The 25,932-nt window shown below is 40.3% G+C and overlaps 1 protein-coding gene across 4 annotated transcripts in view; it reads left to right on the top strand.

Moving 5' to 3' along the window:
- Positions 1-1,664: 1,664 nt before the first annotated feature.
- VCAN (versican) overlaps positions 1,665-25,932 on the top strand; it is a 109,405-nt gene continuing 85,137 nt past the window's right edge. Inside the window, exons 1-5 of one of the 4 annotated variants that reach the window (XM_032847149.1) lie at positions 1,665-2,219; positions 13,946-14,021; positions 19,945-20,322; positions 23,912-24,086; positions 24,171-24,298. In XM_032847149.1, coding sequence (XP_032703040.1) covers positions 13,952-14,021; positions 19,945-20,322; positions 23,912-24,086; positions 24,171-24,298 — 751 coding nt within the window. In that variant the 5' untranslated portion in view covers positions 1,665-2,219; positions 13,946-13,951. The remainder of the gene's footprint in view (positions 2,220-13,945; positions 14,022-19,944; positions 20,323-23,911; positions 24,087-24,170; positions 24,299-25,932) is intronic. The other 3 variants (XM_032847135.1, XM_032847140.1, XM_032847158.1) reach the window with 3 other exon arrangements.

The raw sequence follows: 25,932 nt of genomic DNA, 5'->3' as shown, positions 1-25,932 counted from the left end.
GGAGTGTAAATTTCAATAAGGATTTTTCTCCCTTTTTGAATGAAGTGATCTTGATTATAAAGTCACTATGAGGAGTGCTGGAAAGACTACTGGACTTGGAGTCAAGAGTTGTGTTCTGGTAACAGCTCTGCTATTAATTGTGTGACTTTAGGAAAAATCACTTTCTGAGCTTTAGTTTGCTCATCTGCTAAATATAAAGGTTGAAATCTTATTCTGTTCTGTGACTCTGTTATTCTAAATATTTAATGAAATAGAACTTCAATATTAAGAATGGTGGTATAATAACAATAGTAAGAATAAACAAATCATTGTAAAACAAACAAAAAAATTGATTCCTAAATCCTGCAATTAATAGTTATCTTACTCACTGTAGTGAGCTGATAAATAAATGCGTAAAAAGAAATGGAAAACACATATTTTGAGGACAGAAATTCTCCCAACAACACTTCTACCTGTTTACCACTTAAAATCTAGCATCATGAAAAATGCATACAACTTGTGAAAGAAACTTAGGAAAGAAACGTTATAAATGTGCGTGCACAGAAGTCTAAGCTGCTACAAGTTTTAAAGTATGAATCTAAGGCCAACTCACTCAAAGAAATTCAGAGTGGAACTGGACTTTTTTCTTTAATCATCACTGTGTATTTGATAGAATTTTCTAAGTAGAGACTTCAGAGAGGAAAACCATGAGGATACTTCCATGTTTGTGTAGAAAGAAAAATTTGCTATCCACTCCAGTATCCCCCATGTTGAAACTTATGTGCACCTTGGACTTATTTTGTTCCCATTGTATAAACTCATACTTGACTTCAAAGAAAAGGAAAATACAAAGTCCCTCTTTTCTAAGAGGCAGAAATCCTTTGTGTTAACTGGTTGACCCTTTGCTCTCTAAGGTCCTATAGGAAACCTTTTGTAACACAATGCAGGGGACTCTTCCTTGTGTTGATGTTGTTTACATAGTTGGTCAGCCTGGCTGAAAACAAAAATCACAAAAACTCAAGAAAGACTGTGGTCCCATTTCCTGACCACAAAGAAGAGGATTGGTACATCCAAGGAGTCTCTGTTACTCAGAAAAATTATTAAATATTCTACCATAAGGGACACTTTGAAAAACTGAGGGAAAGAAAGAAAGAAGAAAGCAAAATCTAGACTTCTGTACGTTTGTGGCAGAGTTAGAGAATCTGTTTAAATCCAACAGGGGATTTGCTTGGGGGAATTTCCTGTTCAAGCCTTTATTACCAGGGTCTTTGCAAATTGCGCTATGACGTTGGGCTCCCCTTTGGGCAGTTCCGGGGTAAGGCAGTTCTTACACTTTCTCTCAAGGTCTTAGAAGGATCTCCTTTTCTCAGTGTCTCTTTCAGGTTGGCAAGCGGCGCAAGGCTGACACTTCCCTCAGATGGGACAGGCAGGTTCTGTGGCCGCATAAACACGCTGTAACCAAGTTCTCTCCTGATTTTACAGAGTTTCACTCGCTCCCAAGAGCTGAGGGGGCTCAGTCGTCTAGTGTTGGCCTGCCCTACAAGAGCCTGGGGGCTCCTTTCCCGAATCCCAGAACTGGCAGCACAGGGGGCGGGGAAGTGGGGGTGGGGAGGGGTGGGAGGGCAGTGGTTTCCGTGCGCACAGCGCGATGTTACTTAGTGAGTCGCTGAATGGGGAGCGCTGCTGTCCCCAAGCCGATTGGTACTTCTTGTCAGGAAGAAACGCCGAGAGGTGGGAGTGCCTGAGGAGGGAGGCAGGCGGTCCCTACCGCAGGCGCGGGGAGCTGCCTTTCCGCCCCTCTGCCTGCTTTCCAAGCCTTGGCTTTTAGGAGTGGCTGAAGCTGCCGAGCGCTTCAGGAGCCTGTGAATGAACCCTCCTCCTCTTCCTCCTCCTCCTCCTCGCTGAGTCTCCTCCTCGGTGCTGACGGTACAGTGATATAATGATGATGGGTGTCACAACCCGCATTTGAACTTGCAGGCGAGCTGCCCCGAGCCTTTCTGGGGAAGAACTCCAGGCGGGCGGGAGCAACAGCCGCGAACACTAGGTGCTGTGGACAGGCGCTGGGACCGGGATCTGCGGCCAGCTCCGCATCCTCTTGCATCCTTCAGCACCGTCCCGCACCCTCCGTACCCTTCCCCAGGCCACCGAGCTTCCTATGTGACCCGCCCCGGCAGCACCGAGCCCATTCGCGCAGCGCTGCGGTGATTTTTCCCCCAAACTGCAATAAGCCGCCTTTCAAGGTAATCACGTTTCTTTTGTTCCCCCTTAAAAAAAAAAAAAAAAAAAGGAAAAAAAAAAAAACAACAACAAAAACGAGCGAGCTTAGAAAAACGAAGTACATTGTAATTGGTAGAAGGCTTTAATTAAGGCAAAGAGATCTAGCTGTAAGGCGAAGTTAAGAAAATATATGCACTTTAAAAATGCAGGTAACTTTCAGAAGGACGTTTGGGGAGAGGAATACCGAGGGACCGTGGTGATGAAAAAGATCCAGACAAAAGAAGCCCGGAATGGGGTGGGGGTAGAAGGACTAACGGAATTGGGGGAAGGGAGGGAAGAGAATTGTAGAGAACCCTTAGAAAAGTCTTGGGGTCTTGTGCTGGAGAGCTGGAGGGACCGCTGGCACCTTGAGCTTTTTTGTTAACCTGCTCGAGGCAAAAGTTTGAATGGGGGACTCCCGAGACTTGTCCACTTGCAAGTACCCGAAGCCGCCTTGGTGCGGGCCACCTGGCTCCCGGGACCCTGGTGTGTGGTCAGTGCCCGGCGTTCCTGGAATGCTGCTCCAGGGCAGCTCCTGACAGGACGATCCGGAGACACAGCAGCCCGGGACCTGGGCGGACGTGACCCTCTCTGTCCGCAAGCAGTCTGGAAAGAGGTACGGCCGGAGGATGTGCGGGGTCCCCCGGCTGCGTCTCTTTGGAGACTTGGGGTCTGTCAAGGCCCTCCCTGGTGCCCCTGGGTTCTTTTGTCCTGCGCGCGGAGCACAGGGGCCGGTCGGGAAGGAGCAGGGGATGGGGGTGGGGTTGTTGGAGTGCCGCGGCGGTCTGGGGAGAGCCTGGGCGGGAAAAGCTTGCCTTGAACCATCAGTGATGTGCAAGAATTTTATCTCACCCCAGAAGAGTGAAGTGGAGGCTTCCATTCTGGTCTCAACGAGCAAACCAGCGCTCAGAGCGCTCTCCAGACAAAGGTGGCGCGGGGACCCGAATCTGGGGCCTCTAGGACCAGCCTTTTCGCCCCGACTACAACCCCTTCTTTTCCTACCATCTCCCCACCCCCTCCCAGCTCTTCGCTGTAGTTGAGCAACTTTATTGGCTAGTCCCCCAGCCAGGGAGAGCGTGTGTCGGGAGCGCTGGGGGACGCCCTAGGCTGGAGCGTCCCACCACCCTACAGAAGTGTGGGCGCCGCGGGGCGACATCCCCAGTGCATGCGGATTTGGGGGCCACAGGGTTGTCCCGGCATGCTGTCTGTGCCACTGGGCGTGGAGCGGTCTGTGTGTTAGGCTTCCCAGAGCGGGTTAGAAATACAGTGTCATAGCTTAAACTATTTGCTTTCCGATCCAGCTGCGCCCCAGCAAGTCCTGCTTGTCCCCGGGAGATGCTGCGGGAGGGGGGAGAAATCTACGCAACGCCTGGAGATCTGTCTCACCGTGCGCACACCCACAGACTGAAAGACAGTCTCGCTGTGTCCCGTTTCTCATCTTTGTGTCTCCCTTTTCTGTCTCCATCTTCTGTGCCTCCCTTCCCCTCTCCCAGCCTCTTCTCAGTGTCTCTTTCTCCTGAGTCCCCTCCCCCACGGCTGACAAATGAATGGCTAGTGTGAAATCCCTGCCTCCCGGGTCCGCGGAGGCAGGCTAGGAGGGAGGAGCGAGAGAGGCCGTGAGCTCCCTCGGATCTGCCCCCAGTAGGCGTGCTTAGGGCTTGCAGAACCCAGATGTCTAGGAATAGGGAGTTTTGTGGCGGCTGTGGGCGCCCCCTGATGGAGAAATGCAGCACAGGTGGAGAAAACCGAGCGCCCCCCCGCCCCAAAACGAAGAGAGCCACCTTACAGCTATACATTCAAGGGTGAAGAAACTTTAGTCGTTAGTTTTCTATTTCAGACTCTGCGACGTAAATCTAGGGATTTGGAGGACCCTGAAAGGAGACCTTGTCTTTGCAAAGTGCAGAAGCGCCTGCTCGCGAGTCCTTGGGGACTTGCGCAGAGCTCTGGGCTTGGTCGAGGAACGCACATGGCCAGGGGAGGATCCAAGTTTTGGAAGGCTTGATGTTCTATCTTAGGCATCACTTTAAGAAATATAATACAGAATGCTTTACTTTTGGAAACTTTACTAAGGCCTTTGACTACTAGAACCCGATACTAGGGCCCGCCCCAGGATATGGCAAATGAAAGGCCCCTAATCCAAAGTTTAAAGTTAATCAATTTCAAGAAACACATCAAATATGGAAATTTAGGGGAAGGAGTGCGCCGGGAGGAAGAAGAAGAGAAAGGAAGGGTAAAGAAAGGTATAGGGGAGGAAGTCGGAGTAAGGAAGGAGCGGAGATGGGGCTGATGGACGCCGACAGGCAGGAGAGGACCGGCAGGGTACGTTTTGAAGTTTGAGGCTGAATTTCGAGTCTTGTTTTAAGATATATTTTAATAAGTGACAACAAACGCGACTAAAGCGGCGTGGTAGGTTGGAAGGGTAGGGGAGAAACTAGCCCTTTAAAGCGGCTGGGTTTTCGGGCCGACCCCCACTCGCTCGGCAGGCGCGGAGATAGGAAGCGCGCCGGGCGCTCCTCGCTGCGCCGGAGTTCTCCAGCCGCCGCCACGTGGGCTGGGGCTTTAGTTCCCGGCCCTAGACGGGTGTGACTTAGACGCTGAGACAACCGCTCCGCCGAACCGGCAGTCCGCCCAGTCAGAATCTGGCGCGACGCCTGGGGCCCCAGCCCAGAGGCCGGTGGGGGCGGGGCCTTGCGCTATCGGCGGGGGCGGGGCGGGGAAAGGCTGGGCGGGGCAAGGCTGGGCGGGGCTCACTGGCGGAAGCTCTGCGGTCGCGCCCTCTGCGCTCAGGCTGAGGGCTGCTGCGGGAGGCTCCCGGACTTCTAAAAGGTGCTAAGCACTCTGACTAACAATTTGAAAAGAAAAAAAAAATTTTTTTCTTGCTTCTTGGGAATGGTAGGAGGAGTGTTTGCCCCGCATCAGGGAGGAAGTAAAGATTGACTCCAAGCAAAGTTTTTTTGACAGAAAAATGACACGAGTTTTTTCTGTGCTTCATACATTGACTTTGCAAATACGTTCAAGTACGTTTAAGGTCTGTTTTTAGGCAATTACAGGATAATCACGTCCACACTGTCATAAAGAGTGCGTCTAGAATGGCAAACGATTGCCATTTGACAGGGCTGATGTAATTCCAATGAGCATCAACATTAAGGGGCTGCGGGTGTAACTCAGGTCCCTGTGCATCAGGACCCTTAGCAAGGGTCTGGCGCACAGTGGCAGCTCAGTACACATTTATGAAATGATGGAGCTAGTGACTTGGGGGATCGCGGCACAGTCTAGACGCTGTCACTTGGAGCTGCATTTTAAACCCTCCTGCTTCCTCGCTTTACTTCAGAGAACTGGGTTTTAAGGATCTCTGAGATCTCAAATTCTGATTATCTAACTGATAGGCTTTCCCTTTCTTTTTGTCTCTTTCTAAAAGCTATGACCTTAATTATTTTAAGTACTGCTTGTCCACTATGCAAAACATATCATGAAAATATTCATGTGAAGTCCTGAAATAAGATGTTGTGAGTCTAATGTAAAAATGGTAAGGCATCAATGGAAGAAAAAACTAGTTTTCTAAGATGAAATCTGTTTCCGGTCCTGAGAATATGGAACTTGGATATAAGAGCGTATCAGGCAGAAGGTCTCAGGGATTGACTTCTAGTGCCATCTCTCAGTAAAGGAAAGGAAGATTTCACAATTGTATATGTCTGTCCAAACTAGTACAGCAAAGAGTTCCAGTGGATTCCAAAGTGATTGAGCAATTACTCCCTCCAGCAGTAAATCCACAGTCCTTAATCTCGTGGGTGGTGGGAAGAGGGATAAGAATAAGACCATCTAAGGATTTATGTCAGAATTCAAACTTTTATTTTGTTTTCCTAGTAGATAAATTAAAAATTACTCCTAAATTGTTTCTTCTTTAAAAAGTGAAGTTTGAAAAGAATCCCCCTAGAGTTAGTTATATGTTTACAAGTGTAGGTTTCCTCTAATTTTTCTCTGTGCTTGCAAACTGGAGAACGTCTCTGATATTCTAAGATACCTGAGTCGGCATGCTTGTAAATTCTGTTTGCAAAAGACCTAAAAAGCTAACTTTTTAAAGGCTGAATATGATTAATGTTAAAAAATACAGTCTTTGTTCTTTCTTTCCTCACCTTATTATTATGCGTAAGTACTTTGGGGTTGATGAATGTTCACTAATTGAGCATCAGAGCCTTTGAGAGCATAAAGATCCACTAAAGCTGTCTTCCAATAGTCATACAACCAAGCTTTTCTTTCCTACTGCAGTAGGACTGACCCAACTTCTCAAGATACATGGGTTCTCTTGAGACAACTCAGTGACTATACTGTAGTAGGCGATTATTCACCACCCACCTAGAAAAACCACTAGGAGTTGTAGGAGTTACAAACACTCATTGTTGAGGGTGAGTTGCTCTAGTCTGAGAAAACATGCTGATTGTTGCATAGGTCTGTACTTTACCAGAAAACACAACACTGGTACTCCCTCTGATTGGGAATCAGAACAAGAGGAAGTAGATGGGCACCTGGGTGGCACAGTTGGTTGACCGGCTGCCTTTGGCTCAGGTCATGATTTAGGGTCCTGGGATCAAGCCCAACATCGGGCTCTCTGCTAAGTGGGGAATCTTTTAAAAAGAATAGAAAAGAACAGGAGGAAGTAGAGATAAATGTCTTTTTGTTTGTTTTGTCAGAGAGAGAGAGAGATAGAGAGTGCGCACACACACAGGGGGAGTAGCAGACTGAGGGAGAAGGAGAAGCAGACTCCCTGCTAAGCAAGGAGCCGAATGCGGGACTGCATCCCAGAACCCTGGGATCATGACATGAGCCAAAAGCAGACACTTAACCAACTGAGCCACCCAGGTGGCTCTAAAGATAAACATCTTGGTCCAGCTCTGCTTCAATTATTGAGTTTTTGCCTATTTCCTCTGGTAGCCTAGATTTAGTAAATTACACCCACTCCCCCACACCCCTTACTCATAAATATATATTTATGTGTTTCTATTTTATTTATATGTATTCTCCAGTGTTTGAGTTTTTGTTTGGTTGGTTTGTTTTTTTACTCTGCTGGGTTCTTATCATTGAATGTACCAGGGTGGTTGTAGTTCAGTGGTCAGTGCAAAGTAACTTTGTTGAATGTGTTTATCTATTATGTTTCCTGCAACTCCTCCTGATAGATCTATGAAATATAAAAGTGTGTGAATGCACATCTGTGTTTAAATTTATCTCATTTCTTTATCTGTATATTTCCTACCTCATTCTTTTAAGAATTCTGAGAGTTGTTTATGTCTATAAAAATGAGATCACATAGCTTATAATAAACACATATATAATGTAACAATATTTTTTTATTATTAAATTACAGAGTTGCTATTACCAGTGGTGTGGGGGAAGGCACACTAGACTTGGAATCAAAAAGCTTGATTCAGAATCTATTAAATGCATATACAGTTATACACATCAAAAGGGTGAATACCTGTGGGAAAGCTTTGGCAAATGGAAAACTATACAAATAAGTGGTGTTAATATTGTATCCTTGGGACTCATATTGATCTAATTCAATAATCTCAATAAAAACACTTACCTAAATCACATCTTTCCTACTGAATCTATAAAGTGAGTTAGATAGGAGCATTTTGCTTTAAGAATTTTCTAGTTTCACTGAACAGGAGATAGAGTCCAGAAATATACTAAAATAGACATGGAAATACAGTGGAAAAGAAGGGTTATTCAACAAATGATTTGGGAACAACTGATTGGTCCACTAAGAATAATAGTCAATCTCTACTTCATTTCTTATCCTCATATAAAGTTAAGATGATCAAATATGAGATGTAAAGAATGATATTAAAAAAATAACTGGAGGGAGGCGCCTGGGTGGCTCAGTCCGTTAAGCTTCCTACTCTTGGTTTTGGCTCAGGTCCTGATCTGAGAGTCATGAGATCCAGCTCCATGTGGGGCTGGATGTGGAGCCTGCTTGAGAGTCTCTCTCTCTCTCTCCCTCTCCTTCTCCCTCTGCCCCACCTCCCCCCAGCTTGTACATGTTCTCTCTCTCTCTCTCTAAAAACTGAAATAAAATTTAAAAATAAAAAACTAGAAGAAATGACGGGGCTTTTAAAATAATAAAATAGAAGTAGAGAAACCTTTTCTAAGCAAAAGGTAAAATCCAGAAGTCATCCTAGAAAAGACTGATAAGTATGAGTAAGTAACAATTAAATTATTTACACAAAAACAAGTGACACCTTTGAAAAATATCTGCAACATATGAGCGACAAAGAGCTAATAACTCTTTTGATATAACAAGAACTTTTACAGATAAGTAAAGGACCACAACCCACCCACCCCCCAAAAAAAAATCAAATGTGAAATACAGGCAGTTGGCAGAGGAACAAATGTATTTTTAATCATATGAGAAATTGCTTAGTCTTATTTATAATTAAAGAAATAGTAATTTAAAAAAAGAAATAGTAATTAAAAAACAATGATATACTGCACTATTTTTTCATTCACAGCGCTAAAGATAAATAAGTTTGATGAAGGTTGTGTCAGCCAGGTTGTGGAGAAAGTGGATCCCTTACATACTACTGTGGCAATAAAATAGGGTCATCTTCTTCTTTTTTTTAAAGATTTTATTTATTTATTTGACAGAAAGAGAGATCACAAGTAGGCAGAGAGGCAGGCAGAGAGAGAGAGGTGGGAGAAGCAGGCTCCCCGCTGAGCAGAGAGCCCGATGCAGGGCTCAATCTCAGGACCCTGAGACCATGACCCGAGAAGAAGGCAGAGGCTTAACCCACTGAGCCACCCAGGTGCCCCCGGGTCATCTTCTTTACAAAATAATTTGGTAAGAGCTACTAGAAAATTTAAAAAATGCATATACTCTTTGACCCAGCAGTTCTCTTCTAGACATTGTCATATAAATATTGGTATAAGTGTCACCCAAGACAAATGGACAGAGATGATTCTAATAGCATAAATGTGAAACCAGCTTAAAGGCTTATCATAGGAACTGGTGAAATAAAAGATGCTGCATTCATCTAGTAGAAAACTATACAGCTGTTAAAAACAACCCAGAAAAACTATATTTCTCAGTTATAGTGTTTATAACATTCATCTTACATAACATACATTACAGACTGTTTATAATATGCATCTTATTATCTAAAAAAGTGAGCATATTTTACTGAGTGTCCTGAGCAATGAACAAAACACCAAAGTCTGCTCTCTCAGAGCTTATATTATGGTGGGTAAAGAAAAGCAATTCCTAATTTTGTGTGTGTGTGTGTGCGTGTGTGTGTGTGTATAATGATATGTGCTATGATGAAAATAGAGCATGGCAAAGGGAAGAGAGAATGCTGTTTTAAGGAATCCAGTCACAGGTTAGTGATAAATTCACATGGCGCAATTACTTTTGTGAAGTAAATTTATAGGATTTCCTGCTTAAACCACAATATTTCTCTCTGCGTTGCAGTGATTCTTCCTGTGAGAATGCACCCAGGAAGCAATATGGTAGGCACCGTATATCCACTTTGTGATTGAGGTGTCCTAGACAATTCGTTGTCTAGAGTAACTAATTTGAAGACTAGAAGACAAAATTGCTATGTTTGTGTCCTTAAGTCACCCTTAGCTCAGAGGATCTTCCCCGAGATTGAGGGGAGAATATTAAACATCTGTTTACTAGAACCTTGACTCTCTTTCCTCAAGGCAGCCCATCCTTGACATGACCCTTATCCATTTTGCAGATATTCCTCATGTATAGGAGTTCTGTTAACCTTGTTTCTTGTGTCTCCCAGGCAATTAAATAGCTTCAGTCGGCTGTGCCTTGATTGTTCCATGACTATCTCCTCTTCTCACTGATTTCACTAGAGTGCATGCTTAATATAGGCACTGGCTTTCATATCTCCCAGGTCTGTCTATGCAGACAGACTTGTTATCACTAGCAGATTATGCTTACAAGACCAACATGGAAGAGGGAAGAATAGAAGTGGGGGTTAGAGTGGTGCTGAAAAAAAGAAAGAGATTTTAGAAGGTTTCTTATTTAGTAAGATCTAGTGCAGAAGGTAAATAAGAGTGCCTTAACAACCATGAACATGGACACAGCCTTAAGAAAATTAGAGAAATGGGATGAATGCCCATAGACTCCAAGGAAGAGGCCACAGAAATGTAGTTCTAAGGCGATTAAGATGAGTAAAAGCACTCTGATATATTTATGAAAGAGATAAATGACCATTCTTTAAATCAGGTGCCTGAAGGGAACAGGCATGGAGTAGAACTGGATGAGAAGCTGAGTGGGGCCAATGATAACCTTGAGTGCACAGAGCCAGGGTGAGAGAGCTTGCTCCTTGCCCAGTGCTGATGACTGGCCAGCAAGAATATGGACCTAGAGTTGTTTAATCTGATTTTTCGAAAGAGATCTGAGACTTACTGTGAAAATTCCAATTTTTGGATGTTGGGTATTTATTAAAATATATTTATGTAACTATATTTAAGACATAACTTATCTCTCCCTTGTATTTTTAACATACCAGCTTCCTTCCCTAGCCTTGTCTTGGGGCAATCTTAAGGCAAGTGATGAGTATACTTTATATAGATGAAAGAACATTTTCCTTTCTCCTTTAAAAAAAAAAAAAAAAAAAGACGCTTTTATAAGGATGAAGCCTGACACAGAAATTTAGACTTTGAGTACTGGCCTTGGAGTGGAAATCTGGTTGCAGAAGATCCATTCCTGGGTCAAGGTCACACCTTCTCTGATTCTGTTATGAGATCTAACACCAATGTCCAAATATTGACAAACATCAGATATTATCATGACATGATGAATAGTCAACTGGACTAGTGTAAACGAATTTCACATTCAGTTAGCCTACTTGCCCATATTCGTTAAGAGATTGTTGGCACTTTGCTTCAAAGCATGTTTCGGAATAGGAGGTGGAGGCAGTTGTTCTGCATTTGGTCTATAAACCTTCCTCAAGGGTCTACTCTGAAGCTGACTCTTGGGAAATATTATGGGAATATTACAGGAATTAATAAATTGAATGTGATATTAGCTCTGTTCTCCAAAGCCTACTGTTCTACACAGAAGATAAAACACGTTTGCAAGCAATGCACATAGCAATAAGTTGTAGGGCAATATATTTTAAGTATAAACTTATCCCCTGCTTTTATAGTGGCAACCCATGTTATAATTTTTAAATCCAACAACTTCAAATACTTTTCTTTTTGCTGCTAGTGATATGAAAGCAGGAAGAGAACATCTGTAGAAAATCTGAATTAGTAATTTTAGTAAGAAATATTGAGTACTGAATACACTGTGTATCCCTGAGCTATATTTCATATGCATTATTTTATCCTCACATTCACTCCAACAGTTAAGTACTACTTTTCACAATTTGAAAGCTACTGAAAATGAGAGAGTTAGTAATTTACCTCCAAACTGCAGAGTATAAGTAAAGGATCCAGAACTTGAATTTAGGTGGAGACTTATATGCTTATAAAATAAAAGTTTCATGGAAAAAAAAAGAAAAAAATTGAGGACAGTTTTTTCTCTAATGACAATAGGAAATTATTGTTTATGAGTATATTTATAAAAAGACTTCTTAAATTCAGTTAATATTCATGAAATGCATTTTCTTTAATAGATTTTTTTATGGTACAACCTGAAATTTCACTTCTGCAACTTTAACATAGAATATGTTGAATTGAGGTCTTTTTTTTTTCCCCCTAAAATACTGAGGTATACTTCCTACTTGCTGTGGTAGCTTATAAGAAATACAGGCATGTAGAAACCAAATTTTCCAGTTAGTGTTTAATAGTGTCTGCTACATATCCCAGTAATTATATGATGAATAATAAACTTAATTATTAAGGTTAATTATCTGTATCAAGGATTATCAACTATATGCTTTTCATTGTGAGTTTTCAAATGGCTTATAGATGGAAAACAGATATACAATTTATTAGGTTTAAAAGATGCTCTTTAGGATTTTGCTGTAGAGAGTTTCTAATACTTATTTCAAGATAAAGACAATCAAATAAAGAAGAATATCAAGGAAAAAGGACTAGCTGTTATAATTATGAAATTGAACTTGAATCCAAATTGGGCTTGGATTCTTATAGCATTTACTTATTTTCAATATAGATTTCCTAAATCATACAGAATTTATGTACTCTCTAAAGATGATATTAAGAAGTTATTTAGGACACCATTTCAAATGTGTCAGTTGCAATGCCTTCAGCTACAAGTAACAAAAATCCCTGATTTTATTGGCTTTAAATAATAAAGGAGTTTATTATTTCATATAAAAAGAAAGTCCAAAGGTACAGTCTACTCTAGGCCTAATGCGTGAGGGCTTAAGCCCTAGCTCTCCTGATTCTTTCTCAGCTTCATCCCCAGAAGCTATCTTACACACTCATGGATTCAAGATGGCTACAATAGTAGGAGAAAAAATAGCCTATTGTTTCAGTATTCAATGAAGAAAAGCAACCATCTCTTCCTTTCTTTCTGTTCTTAAGATGAATGTACCTTTCCCAGGAGCATCCCCTCCTCCCTCACACCTGAGATCTCCTCACATCTCATTAGTTAAGACTGCTTCATCAACTCATTCCAAAACCAATCTGGAGAAAGGAATGGGAGCAGTGTGACTGACTTAGGACAATCAAGATCATTCCCTTGGGCTGGGTTTGACTCAGGCTTCTCTAAGTTGTATGGCTGTGAAATACAGGAAAATGGAATGGGAGTTTGTTAGAAAGGAGAAAGAAGAATGGCTACTGGGTAGCCAACCAGCAATGCTTGTTACAGAAGAGTTCTAAATGTAGCTGAGAAGGGAAAAACCATGGGGATCAAATAATCTATAGTTCTTCTGAGATTGGCTCTTGTTTTCCAGATGGTCCCCAACATTGGTACTTATCCACCTCATAATTAAAGCTTCATAGAAATTCGAGCTGGAAGGGGCCATCCTGAGACCCAGGCTATTAAATGTCTCCCCCAAACTCACACAATAAATTAACGACAAAGCCAGGGCAGGGTTCCTTGACTCTCAGAACAGTATTTTCTTTCTTTTTTCACCCCTAGAACTATTGGAACTGCTTTAAAACTCATGGCAAGCACTGGTCTTTTTGTAATTAACAGCTCCTTATAATACATTTGTTTTGTTTGTTCAGCCTCCAAGAAACTAAATTGAGTCTGTGCTTTAAAAAGCCTGCTGAAGTCCTTATTCCCTGTTTTGATACCATGTGCAGGAGACACCACCAGGGTCCTTCTCACCTTACATTTGATACGAATCCCTTTCTTTCAGCATCTCTGCCTATTGCTTCCCCATCTTTTTCTGCTCCATCTGTGACCAGCTTCCTGTTTCTAAATAGCCATTGTGGTCACCCCTCCCACTTTGTGCCAGTTCCTAGCCACTAAGTTACTTGGGCTGTGGTCTCAATTGTTCTTTCTACAGCCTACCCAGTTGTGGCTGTCCCACACATGCATATTGTTATATGTTCCCAAAGTGGGTTCTGGGGTTATTTTGGTAACAACTGCATTGGGTGAGAGTCAAACTAATAATTAAAGTGTTTGGATGACTTTTCCTATTACAAGTTCTCTCTTGTTTTTACAATCTAAGAGGAGCTGCTTCTTGTACTCTTATTACATACACTGCGCAAATAGCACGTGATTTATGGCCCACCACAAACCTGAATGCTTATGATTTCCTTTGTGTTTCTTCATTTCTAGGACAAGATGTTGATAAATATAAAGAGCATCTTATGGATATGTTCTACCTTAATAGCAACCCATGCACTACATAAAGGTGAGTGTGATAACAATTTATTTGGTGCTTAGCGAAATAAAAATATAAATACTAAGGCATTGAATGGCAATATGGGACCACTAGAATAAAGAATTAATTTTTATCTATTTAGTGATTTATAGTGCTGAACACTCTCAGCTGAAATATTTATTTTTTATTTAATAAATGGTTTTAAACAAATCAGTCAAAATGAAATAATGAGTAGAATGCCAAAGAAGCAAATGGGTTTTCAGTAAATTCCCAGATTACTTTTAGACTGCAAAAAGGTTCATATATGGCATTGGACATATTTTAAAAATCTGTCTTCTTCAATATACTCTAAGACTTTCCTATAAAGAAAAGAAAGCCTATCAAATCCTCAGGAGGCCAGAGTTTGAGAAGTCAAAAAGACAAAAAAAAAAAAAAGACAAAGAGCAAGCTGACAACCAAGTTTTTACCCACACCTGTATTTCTCTTCTCTCTTCTCCTCTCTTCTCCTCTCTTCTCTTCTCTTCTCTTCTCTTCTCTTCTCTTCTCTTCTCTTCTCTTCTCTTCTCTTCTCTCTTCTCTCCCTTTTGAAGTAACTGGGTAAGTGCACATGCACTGTTTTTCTCAGCTTTAAATTATATATCTACTTAATGAAGGTTCTATAATTCCAAATTCCTGGACCGTAGTCCATGAGAAAAGATACTGCCCTGAGTTTAAATGATGTGCTCCTCTCCATACTCAGCTTCCAGTTCCTTCTCACACTTATTCTATGCTTCAGACTCTCTGAACTAATTTGCAATTCCATGCATAGACTTTCATACTCCCTGGTTGTTGCTTCCTCCCCCCCCCCATTTGTTTGTTTGCTTTAATTAACATATAATGTATTATTAGCCCCAGAGGTACAGGTCTATGAATCATCAGGCTTACACACTTAACAGCACTCACCATAGACTCCCTGGTTTTTGACATGTAATTCCTTCTGCTTGGCAGACCCTTCTCTTGTTCTCTACAGTTCCTCTTCAATTCATTCTTCAAGACTCAAAACTTAAGTATCATTTTATCTATCTATCCATCTGTTCATTCATCAATGCATTCTCCTACCCATTCCTATGTCTACTTGCTAACAATATTGTTTGATTAGTTTCTATGTGCCAGCTTACATTATGGGTATCTGGGGATATACCAGTGGACAAGCCATATATTGTCTTGGATTTCATTAAATTCAGTCTCCTAGTTATATGATGCAGGCAATAAAGAAGGAAACTAACAATCCAGGTACTTTCAGACTGATGAAAATAAAGCTGAGTGATATGAGAAAGAATGGCCTGGGTTGGGGGAAGGTGAGAAGACCTTTTTGAGAAAGTAACATTTAAACCGAGATATGAGTGACCAAGATGGCTGTCAGAGTTTGGGCTCCACCAACCTATGAACAGCCCAGGAACTGTCTTCTTCAGTGTTTTCGGGAAGTAAAGGTGAAGGTCACAGACAGGGAAGAATAATAGCATCCAGTGACAAGGGAGAACACAGAAAGGAAATATGGAAAATGGAGTTGGTTTAGTTGGGTAATAACAGAAGAGGAATAACAGAGAAAAGAGTGGGAGAACTTTGAGGGACACTTAAAATAGTTTAGATCTTCTGCTTAAAACAAAGCAAGAACTCAAACAATGGGGAAAATCCCAAAACACTAGTGATATAGCTCCTTGATAGTATTTTAAAATAATAATAATAATAACTAGCAGTATTGAATCATTTCTACATGTCAGGCCTTCTTCTGAGTTTTTTACATAGTTAATTTATTGAATCTTAACTTTCCAGTGAGACAGATGCTTCTCTTCTCCCCATTTGGCAGATGAGGAAACTATTACCAAAAGGTTTAGAGGCATAGCTAATATAGAAGTTTACACAGCAGTTTAGTTATGAAACCTGGAGTTGAACCTGGGCAGTCAGGCTCCATAGTCCATGCTCTTAACCACTGTATTATACTTTATGCGAAGAATCAAGTTCTTTGCACATATGTGATCATAATTAAGAGATGTAATTAGGGGCTGATTTGAGAAGAAATTAATTTTTTCATATGACGGGTAAGAGTTGAAAACTTATCCACATAAAACAGATTTGCCAAGGTCGTAGTGGGATACACTGCAGTAAGTTGTTATGAGTCGACACAAGTATTGTCATTTTAAGCTCTTCTCTATTTATTCCTAGGCATTCAAAAGATCAATAACTAACATTAATGGATACCTTGTGCCCTGGTTAATGGCTTTATTTTAATGTAAAAAGAGCTCTGAGCTTTAACAATATCTATTATACTGATTATCTAGTGTTGACCTGGTTGTTTAGCTATTCCTCTAATATCAGTAAATGAGACATGTACAGTTATGAGTAAATGAATGAACAAGAGAGTGATATTTATCACCCAAGAGAGTAATAAATTCCCATATTCTCAATCTGACATTTATTTGGCCAAGGTGTGTGTGTGTGTGTGTGTGTGTGTGTGTGTGTGTTTGGTCAAATTGTGTAGATGGGAGGCACCTGGGTGGCTCAGCGGGTTAAGCCTCTGCCTTCAGCTCAGGTCATCGTCTCAGGGTCCTGGGATCGAGCTCTGCATCGGGCTCTCTGCTTGGCAGGGAGCCTGCTTTCCCCTCCCCCTCTGCCTACTTGTGATCTCTCCCTCTCTCTGTCAAATAAATAAATAAAATCTTTAAAAAAAAATTGTGTAGATGGAATTTACATCATTCTTTTCCACAGAATTTGCTGACAGAGAAAGAAGGGTAAATGATCATTCATTATTCAGAGATTTCTCCCTCACTATACTCATTTGGACCACAAACCATCTGGTGGGAACAGTGAACTTTTTGTTAACATACATTTTTATTACTTGCATTGTTCACAATTTCAGACAACTTCTTGCAGGTAACATTTTTTAAAAATATGCATGGTCTATAAACATTATCTTCTGAACTACTAAATTTCTTCCTTAAAATATTTAGATTCAGTGAACTTAGTTCTTGCGACCCAGTGCATTAAGACTCAAGATTTTATACACAAAAGCCTTGACCACACAGCTTCTTGTTAGTCCTGTTATTAAGATTGGATTCTACATGAATTTGTCTCCAACTGAAGCTTTTAATTTTCTTATATCTATAAACATCTAGAACAATAAATAACCCTTGGGAAATTTGCCTTTTGACATCATTTTGTTCTGATATATTTTTTTCATAATAGCACAGTTATTGAGCAATGCTCTCAGAAACCACACAACTGAATAGATTTGACTGACTCTCATTTCTGCCCCTACACGTCTAAAATTGTGAAAAAAATTAAAATTTAGTAATAAATATTACAGAATTGAACATCATTTATCTTAAACTCATTTTTAAGGTAGTGATAAAGAATCTCTTAATTTATATAATAATTGAGGTTGGTGGCAAAACTGTTTATTCTCCATTAAAAGAGCAATATTTTGTTTGTGGTGAAGTTTATCATTTAAATAATTCATCTTCAAGAAGGAAGATGGGATTTCCTAGGACATATAAATGTAAATTAGGAGATTTTTAGATCATAGAATTCTCACCCCTTCCCTTCTCAGAACCCCTTTCTTGGAAAAAAAAAACAAAACCTTTGTGTTGTCATCATCTCCTTAATGGGGCCCAAATTAAAGATTTATGAATCAGGTAGGAAGCCCCCTGTGGACTTTATAGATTTACGTAAAAGATCATGAAATTACTGAGAGCTGTCAGTGCCGATAGCAATTAAAGAAATAGGATGGAATAGAAATAAGATGGGATAGAAATTGGATGGGTATAGACTCTGAAAAGGAACAAAAACTAATTTAGGGATAGGGGAAGAATGCAGTAAATACCAAAGCTGAAAGATTCCTTGATTAGTTGTGAGGAGACTTGTGTTCTCACCCTGGTCTATAACCAGCCAGCTGGGAGCTTGAATGTCACTTCCTCTCAGTGGAGCAGCCATAGTAGGTGATTCGGCTAGTTTCACTCTGAGAGTTAGCTTCAAGTAAGATAATTTATTTTGTAAGCCAAGGACCTAATAGAATGGAATTGTTCCCTTGATACTATATTCCAGGATGATAATGATCTTAGTAACATCTTAAAGAAGAACTTAGTGCAGTTAATAGTATATTTTATTTTTATTTAATTTTGTTAAGTGCCTTAAAAACTGTTTTGGGGGGCACCTGGGTGGCTCAGTGGTTAAAGCCTCTGCCTTCAGCTCAGGTCATGATCTCAGGGTCCTGGGATCGAGCCCCGCATTGGGGCTCTCTGCTCAGCAGGGAGCCTGCTTTCCCCTCTCTCTCTGCCTGCCTCTCTGCCTACTTGTGATCTGTCAAATAAATAAATAAAATCTTTAAAAAAAAACTGTTTTGGGACAAGTTATATATAGATTAGTAAGATGACAAAGAAATGCATGACAGCAATGACTATTATAAATTAGAAATATGTGAGTGATTTCTATCAAACTCGATAAATAAAATATACTGTATTGATTGCTTTAGATTTATTTGTATCCTGTGAAAGGATAGGCCAGTCATCTTGAAGTTAAATTTCAATCTTTAATAGCAGAGATTATTTTTTTCTTAAAGTCCGTAGTATCTCCATATTGTCCTGCAATTTTCAAAATGACATATCCCCACCTGAATCCTCAGTGCTGTGTTGACAGCTATATTATTTCTGATGCATGTCTCTATTGAGATGTGTGTTGTCAATACATTTACTAACACACTAGGTGTTAGACACATGTCATTTTGTTAATTAAGAAATATTATGTCACTCCATCTGGAGGCTACTGTTAACTTGTTCATCATATTTTCATGAAGTAGGATTGCTTGTGTATTGACATAATTTCTATTGTTATTGCCAACACATTGTCTAGCCAATTAGTAGGAAGTGGAAGATGAAGGGGAAGAGGAAAGAAAGAGGTATGGATTCCTGTAAGAATAAAAGAACATTTTTTTTTTTTTTGCATGTGATAATATTAAATTGCAGTCAAGGTATTCTTTCTTACTAAAAGTTTAAGGGTTTAAACAGAAAGACATTGTGCAGAATAATACTTTACATGGGTTGGATGAACAGACCAAAATTTCCCCCCAGGATGTAATTGAGAGGTAATGTTTCACTGCAAAGTGATTGCAGCTGGATTTGTCATTATGATGAAAGCCTTTGGTTCAAAGACTGAACCAAATGAGGGTCCTTCAAGTGTTAGACTTCCTCCTGCTCCAGTCTACAGAAGTACATTTTTAAAATTTTTACTTCCTCTTTGGATTTTATTTTCATTTCCTCTAAGGTAATGTGTCAGTTATCTTAAATGTTTTTCCTCTTCTGACCTGTAGACATAAATTTGCCTTTCAACTGCTTTTCCTGACATTGGTCCAGTCTTTGAAACCTGCGTTGCTGATTCTAGTCTCCTTTTGCCCTTGATTGCTTGATTTCCTATACACACACGCCTTATTCTGTCACTTTTTCTGTTCCTGTTGAACACCAAGTTACAAATACTTCAAAATAAATGCCGTATTTTTAGTTCATAAAGATGAGCATTATGAATCCCTGTCTTTGTTGTAAAACATTATTAAAATTGTATACTATTCTTTATATATATAAAATCATCCTAATTACCTCACATATTGAAGGTATAACCAACCAAGGCAAGGGTTTCTTATCCATTCACTTATTTATAAATTTTTTTGAAGATTTTTTATTTATTTATTTGACAGAGAAAGACAGTGAGAGAGGGAACACAAGCAGGTGGTGGGAGAGGGAGAAGCACACTTCCTGCTGAGCAGAGAGCCCAATGTGGGGCTCCATCCCAGGACCCTAGGATCATGACCTGAGCCAAAGGCAGATGCCTAACAACTGAGCCACCCAGGCGCCCCTCCATTCACTTATTTAATAGACTCAGCTGAGTTTTCTAGGACTGTTAATTTGGTATTTTCTCTTTCTTCTAGTCAAAGTGCAAGAAAGCCCACCTGTCAAGGGCTCCCTTTCTGGAAAAGTCAACCTACCTTGTCATTTTTCAACCCTGCCTACCTTACCACCCAGTTACAACACCTCCAGTGAATTTCTCAGAATCAAATGGTCTAAGATCGAATTGGACAAGAATGGGAAAGATCTGAAGGAGACTACTGTTCTTGTAGCCCAAAACGGGAATATCAAGATTGGTCAAGGCTATAAAGGAAGAGTGTCAGTGCCCACACATTCCGAGGTAGTGGGTGATGCCTCACTCACTATGGTCAAACTGCGTGCCAGTGACGCGGGTCTGTACCGCTGTGACGTCATGTATGGGATTGAAGACACACAAGACGCAGTGTCCTTGGCGGTGGATGGTAAGGCTTTCCAGATCTGGAAGACAGTAGTGTAACATGATACCTGGTTCAGAAGTGTTGTGAAACAGTACCCAAAGTAACTATAGTTCAGGGTTTGGACAAGTGAAAGAAACATCAGTCATTTAAATAGTTCATGCCTTTCACCAAAAATGAGCTGTTATTTCTACAAGGGTCAAGGAAGGTGACTTTTTGCACAGCAACTTCACTGACTCAATACAGTCAAGTGCAATATCATGGAAATAATGAATACCTGAAGACATGATAAATAGCTCAAGAATTATTACTTCATTACTGAGACCTAACAATGATGACTTTTTAAGACCATAAAGGCTGATCTACAGTTTAATTTTTACAATATGTGTGTATGTACATTTACACACACACATGCACACTCTACCTTTTCTCCTTTTTTCTCGGTGTCCTAGCATGATTATTAAAACCTTTGAGTTTGTTTTTAAGAAATATAAATTCCATCTTAACTTATGTTGAAGAAATGAGGCACTTAATAAGTATCATGGTACTTTTCACAGTGCCTTAGAAGACTAGGACTTAATAAACATTTGAATTGGAACAAAATAAAATTCAGTGTATTTTTTACAAAGGGTAATACACTAGCTGTTATACATTAAGTCTTATGATGAAGCCCCTAAAATTTTCATTTTAGCCCCTTTTTAGTGGTGGTTTATATGTCATTTGAATTTAAGTTAGGAGACAAAGCAAAGAAAAATTGCTTTAATTGGGTACACACATAATACCATAGCTCTTGGAAACAGAATATTTTGGCAAGTTATTAAGCAAAATTCTAATATCCAGACATGATGGAACAGATTTTTCTTCCATCCCTCCATTTCCCTATAAAATATTTACCTTTCAGAAACATATACAAAGGGTTTTATTAAAACTTTCTTGTGTAGCCAAAAGGAAATACTTTGAATTTCAGATGCAATGAATTAATTTTCTGTACATCCTTTTATGTTCAGATTCTGTTACTCTCTCCTAACAATCTAGGAGATTTTATGTTGTCCACACATCCACAAAATATCCTGGGCTCTTCATTCTTTTAACCTTTTTATTATTTATTTTAGTTAGCCTAGGACTGTTTTTGCTCTGTTTCTGTGTGTGTGTGTGTTTATATGTGTGTATATTACCTTTATATCTTGTATAAGCATATAGATTATTAATAAATTATAAATATATATAGTAGTGGTAGATACACACTATGTATAAATTTATATACATATATGTTTTTTAAATCCCAAACGGGATTTTAACAACTTCTTACTATTTTCATCATTAAAGAATTAGCAGTGGATTTGCCCCTTGCCCCTCTGAAACAATGAAAATCCTCCACTTAATCTCCTTATCCCCATGAGGTCTTTAATTATTCCTACAATTGCAGATATTTATACCAACTGATACTCCCTGCCCTGCTCTTAGAGGCCCCTGTGGGCCCCCTTACTGCCAGTGTTCAGTGGACATGGAAGATTTTTAATTACCAAGAGGACTATTCTAAAACCATTCAAATTCTTACTTAAACCTTAGAGATCATTATAAACTATATCTCTTACTTACCAGATAGCACGATATAAACTTCCTGGCAATTTTAGAGTAGTTCTATAGAGGTATGAATTTTCTGAAAGGCATCTGATGAATTTTTCATTGCAGTATCGGAAATGGGAAAATGAATGTTAATTGTCAGTGCATCTACTTGGTGACCGTGCAGGTCTTTTTTGTGTTAACACTTACCAGAGGTCTTTTCTGTGATGTGGCTAGTCTGTCCCCCTGCGTCATTTTATTGGCACAAACCTGTCTTGGGAGAAGGAAACAATCTACTGATGAGCATGTGGAAGACAGTCTTATAGCTAGAAGTCAGGCTGTGGGATATAGACTGTTGTTATCCCCAGGGAATTACTAGGAAAAAAAGAGAGTGGAAGGTATCTTGGGAACCAAATTCATTCTGCATAGCATAATAAAAATAAAAGTGGTCCTAGGCAATATAATCTTAAAAAAAAAAAAAAAAGGTAGGTAGATAGATTGATTGACTGATTGATTTGAGGTGGTGGGGAACTAAGGGAGAAGGAGAGAATCCCAAGCAGACTTGCACCGAGGATAGAACCTGGCACCAGACTCAGTCTCACAACCCTGAGATCATGATCTGAGCTGAAGTGAAGAGTCAGTCACTCAACCGACTGAGCCACCCAGGTGCCCCAACAATATAATTCTTAATAAAGTCTCACCCATAAGACCCAGTTGCCCCAATTTCTATTTTCCAGTGACTTCCCAGTTACTTTACCTTGACTCACTTTGAAGTCTTGTAGAAATGAGTCACCATATTTACTCGGTTAAAAATGGAGATGCTCCTGTTGAAATGGCGGGAGAGGACCAAAGCTCCACCCCCCCACCCCCCACTCCTCAGCTGCTCTTCCCTTAGCTCTTTGACAATTCCTTAAGCCCTAGAGCACTGTTCAAGAGCCACTAGATTACAGCAACTCCCAACACACAGCAAAGTGGAATTTGAGGCAAGTACCAAGATGTCTAGCTTCAACTCAGGGGAGTCTTGGGAACTTTACTTCAGTCCTTTGAGATAAAAATCATACATTTTAGGGATACCTGGGTGGCTCAGTGGGCTAAAGCCTCTGCCTTCAGCTCAGGTCATGATCCCGGGGTCCGAGGATCGAGTCCTCCTCCATCAGGCTCCTTGCTCAGTGGGGAGCCTTCTTCCCACCCCCTCCCCGCCTCTGCCTGCCTCTCTGCCTACTTGTGATCTCTGTCTGTCAAATAAATAAGTAGAATCTTTTTAAAAAATACACATTTTATTTGTCTTAATAGAAACTCTCAGTTATGTTAGTCAGATGGTAAGTATGATGAACATTGGGTAGTGGTTAGTAGCCTATCCAGCATTTTTAAAGTCTTTACATAATTTGACTTTCATATCAGGAAACATAAGCAATATCCGTTACACTTTATGCTGGGGGGAGATTAACTCAATACATGGTTAAGGAACAAATTAGGGACAGGAATAAGCCTTCTCACTCATACACATTCTGATGTCTTTTCCATCTTAGTACATTGTTTCTGGAAGTAAATATCTCAATGTTTTATGTTTGGAGGAAGTGGTGTTGGTGAATGTTCCACATGCTTCTCTTGAGTTGACCTAGTGTAAAATCATGAAGTAGGGCAAGTTGATCCTGTGGCCCCCTTGACTCTTTGTATCTCCTGCAGCACTGACTCCCTTTGGTTATCCAGTGTTCCCATGACAGTGTGAATACTACCTGTAATTAGAACAACTATCCACCACGTGGCATTTAGTTGCTTAAATCTTTTTCTTAGATTATCTTCATGAGAATAGAAAATTCCTGTCTGGGAAACTTTCTAATGGAGCAGAATAGGACACCTGGGTGAACGGCATTTCTGGGGCTCCTCACATCACCATAATTTTGTGTAGTGCTACACCAAGTGAAAATAACAGATCACCATATTGCTCTGACCATGTGAGCAATGAATCTGATGTATTGCTCTGGTAAGAAACTTTGAGAAGTATGGGGGGATATTTGAACCTGCCCGTAATTGCTTGCTGCTCTCTCGGCAGGGGTTGTGTTTCACTACAGAGCAGCGACCAGCAGGTATACTCTGAATTTTGAGGCTGCACAGAAGGCTTGTTTGGATGTTGGAGCAGTCATAGCAACCCCAGAGCAGCTCTATGCCGCCTATGAAGATGGATTTGAGCAGTGTGACGCAGGCTGGCTTTCTGATCAGACTGTCAGGTGAGAGGTCTGGGGGCCACAGGCTATAATTCATTAATTTGAGAGGAAGGATAAATGCTACTTACTCGTCCTTTATTTCCCCAGGTATCCCATCCGGGCTCCCCGAGTAGGCTGTTATGGAGATATGATGGGGAAGGAAGGAGTCAGGACCTACGGATTCCGTTCACCTCATGAAACTTATGACGTGTACTGCTATGTGGACCACCTGGATGGTATGATGTTTAAATTTCTAACGCTTCCTTCGAACTAAGAAAATTGAAGACAGACTGGGAGCACGTAGGAATAGAACAAGTTTTCATGCTTGTTTGGATTCCAAACAGCAGCATTTAGTTTAAATTACCGCATGATTGTGGTGAAATAAGCTCAAATTAAAGTGGAAAGAGAAGGAGGAGTGTGCAAATGGTTATGCAGGTTAGAAATGTCTTCAGTTAATGGCAGGTTTTCTTTCAGGCATGCTGCTATTGGACTGTTTCCAGTACACTTTTAGAGCCTTAAGAATAGAAGGCTCTACGGGTGGTACCTATTCTTGTGAGAACTTCAGGTAAAATCCTGTGATGACAAACCACTTGTGAATCCAAGGGCTGATAAACACCCCGAACCTCAACTAAATAGCTGAAACTAGCCCAGGAGGGATTCTCAAGTTCTTCTGTTAACGTTGCTGCACTAATATTCAGAGCAATCATTCATTCATTAAAAAAAACCACTGACCGACCGTATGCTGGGTGCTGTGCTAGTTGTTAGGGATATGAAGCCAGAGGCCTTGCTTTTAAGAGGTCTAAAGCCCGACTGACTTTGGCACTATTATTTCTCATTTGGCATGAGTTAGAGGTTCTTAAAGACAGGTATGAGTTCAATGGTGGCACCCAAGGGGCACAGTACAGTTTTATTATAAGACACATGGAACAGAAGTTTCTGTGACTTTTGAAATAGGGTCTCCTTTTTATTAACAGGCAGCCTAAAGTCAAACTATATAAAGGGGAGTTTTGAATTGAGTTACACTTTTAATTTTGGCTGGGTATATATAGAAAGGATAATCTCAGTTTTCTTATGTGTAAAATAAAGACGTTGGACTAGATAATTTCCATGGTCCCTTCCAACATTAAAATTCTATGATTCTGTGACTTGAATAAACCATCTCAGAGACTGAAAGCTATGAACTAAGCAGCTTATATTTTCCTAATGCCCTGACTAAATTTGAATAAGCAGGATGGCTTACCAGAAGGCTGCTTAAGTGTGGTTCCCGAGTATCTTAACATTCTTATTATAACTATCCTTTAAAACTGATAAATGTATTTTCTAAATGAGAACTTTAGATACCAGCAATTTCTTTTTTTTATAGGGACAAAGGGAAAACATACCAAACCCATCCTATGATATATATATGATATGTATATTGAATTTTGGATATAAAATGTATGTTTGTATATACACAGAATTTGAATGTTTTTGTTTGGGCACATCAATGTTGGAAGAGAAAGGCAGAAGAATCAGTATAACTAATTCAAGCACTGACTGAAATTTCTGTGAGCAGAGTAAAAAGGCTTTTCATTGTTTTATAGAAGGAATTTAAAGGTTTTGAAGGCTATTCAGTATGTTTACAATGACATTGTTCTGGAAATTTTCTCTTCCTTGTTTGTTGTCCCTTAGAATAATTTGCAAATCTTTGGACACTGGTCTTTTCTTTCTTGACCTGAAATTGGACTGGTATGGTGGGGGAGGTTAGAAAGGCCTTTGCGACTAGGGATGAATGAGGAAGATCAAAAGATCGCTCTTGTAAAGGTCTCCCTCCTTCCTTTACTGAAGTGTGTGCCTCTCTTTGAAGTAAAGGCCATTGGCTGAACTTTGA

Source organism: Lontra canadensis, unplaced genomic scaffold (assembly GCF_010015895.1).
Source record: "Lontra canadensis isolate GAN:19392208 unplaced genomic scaffold, GSC_riverotter_1.0 scaffold4, whole genome shotgun sequence".
Lineage (NCBI taxonomy): Eukaryota > Metazoa > Chordata > Mammalia > Carnivora > Mustelidae > Lontra > Lontra canadensis.
Note: the sequence above shows the minus strand (reverse complement) of the source record. Positions and strands in the feature narration are given on the sequence as shown.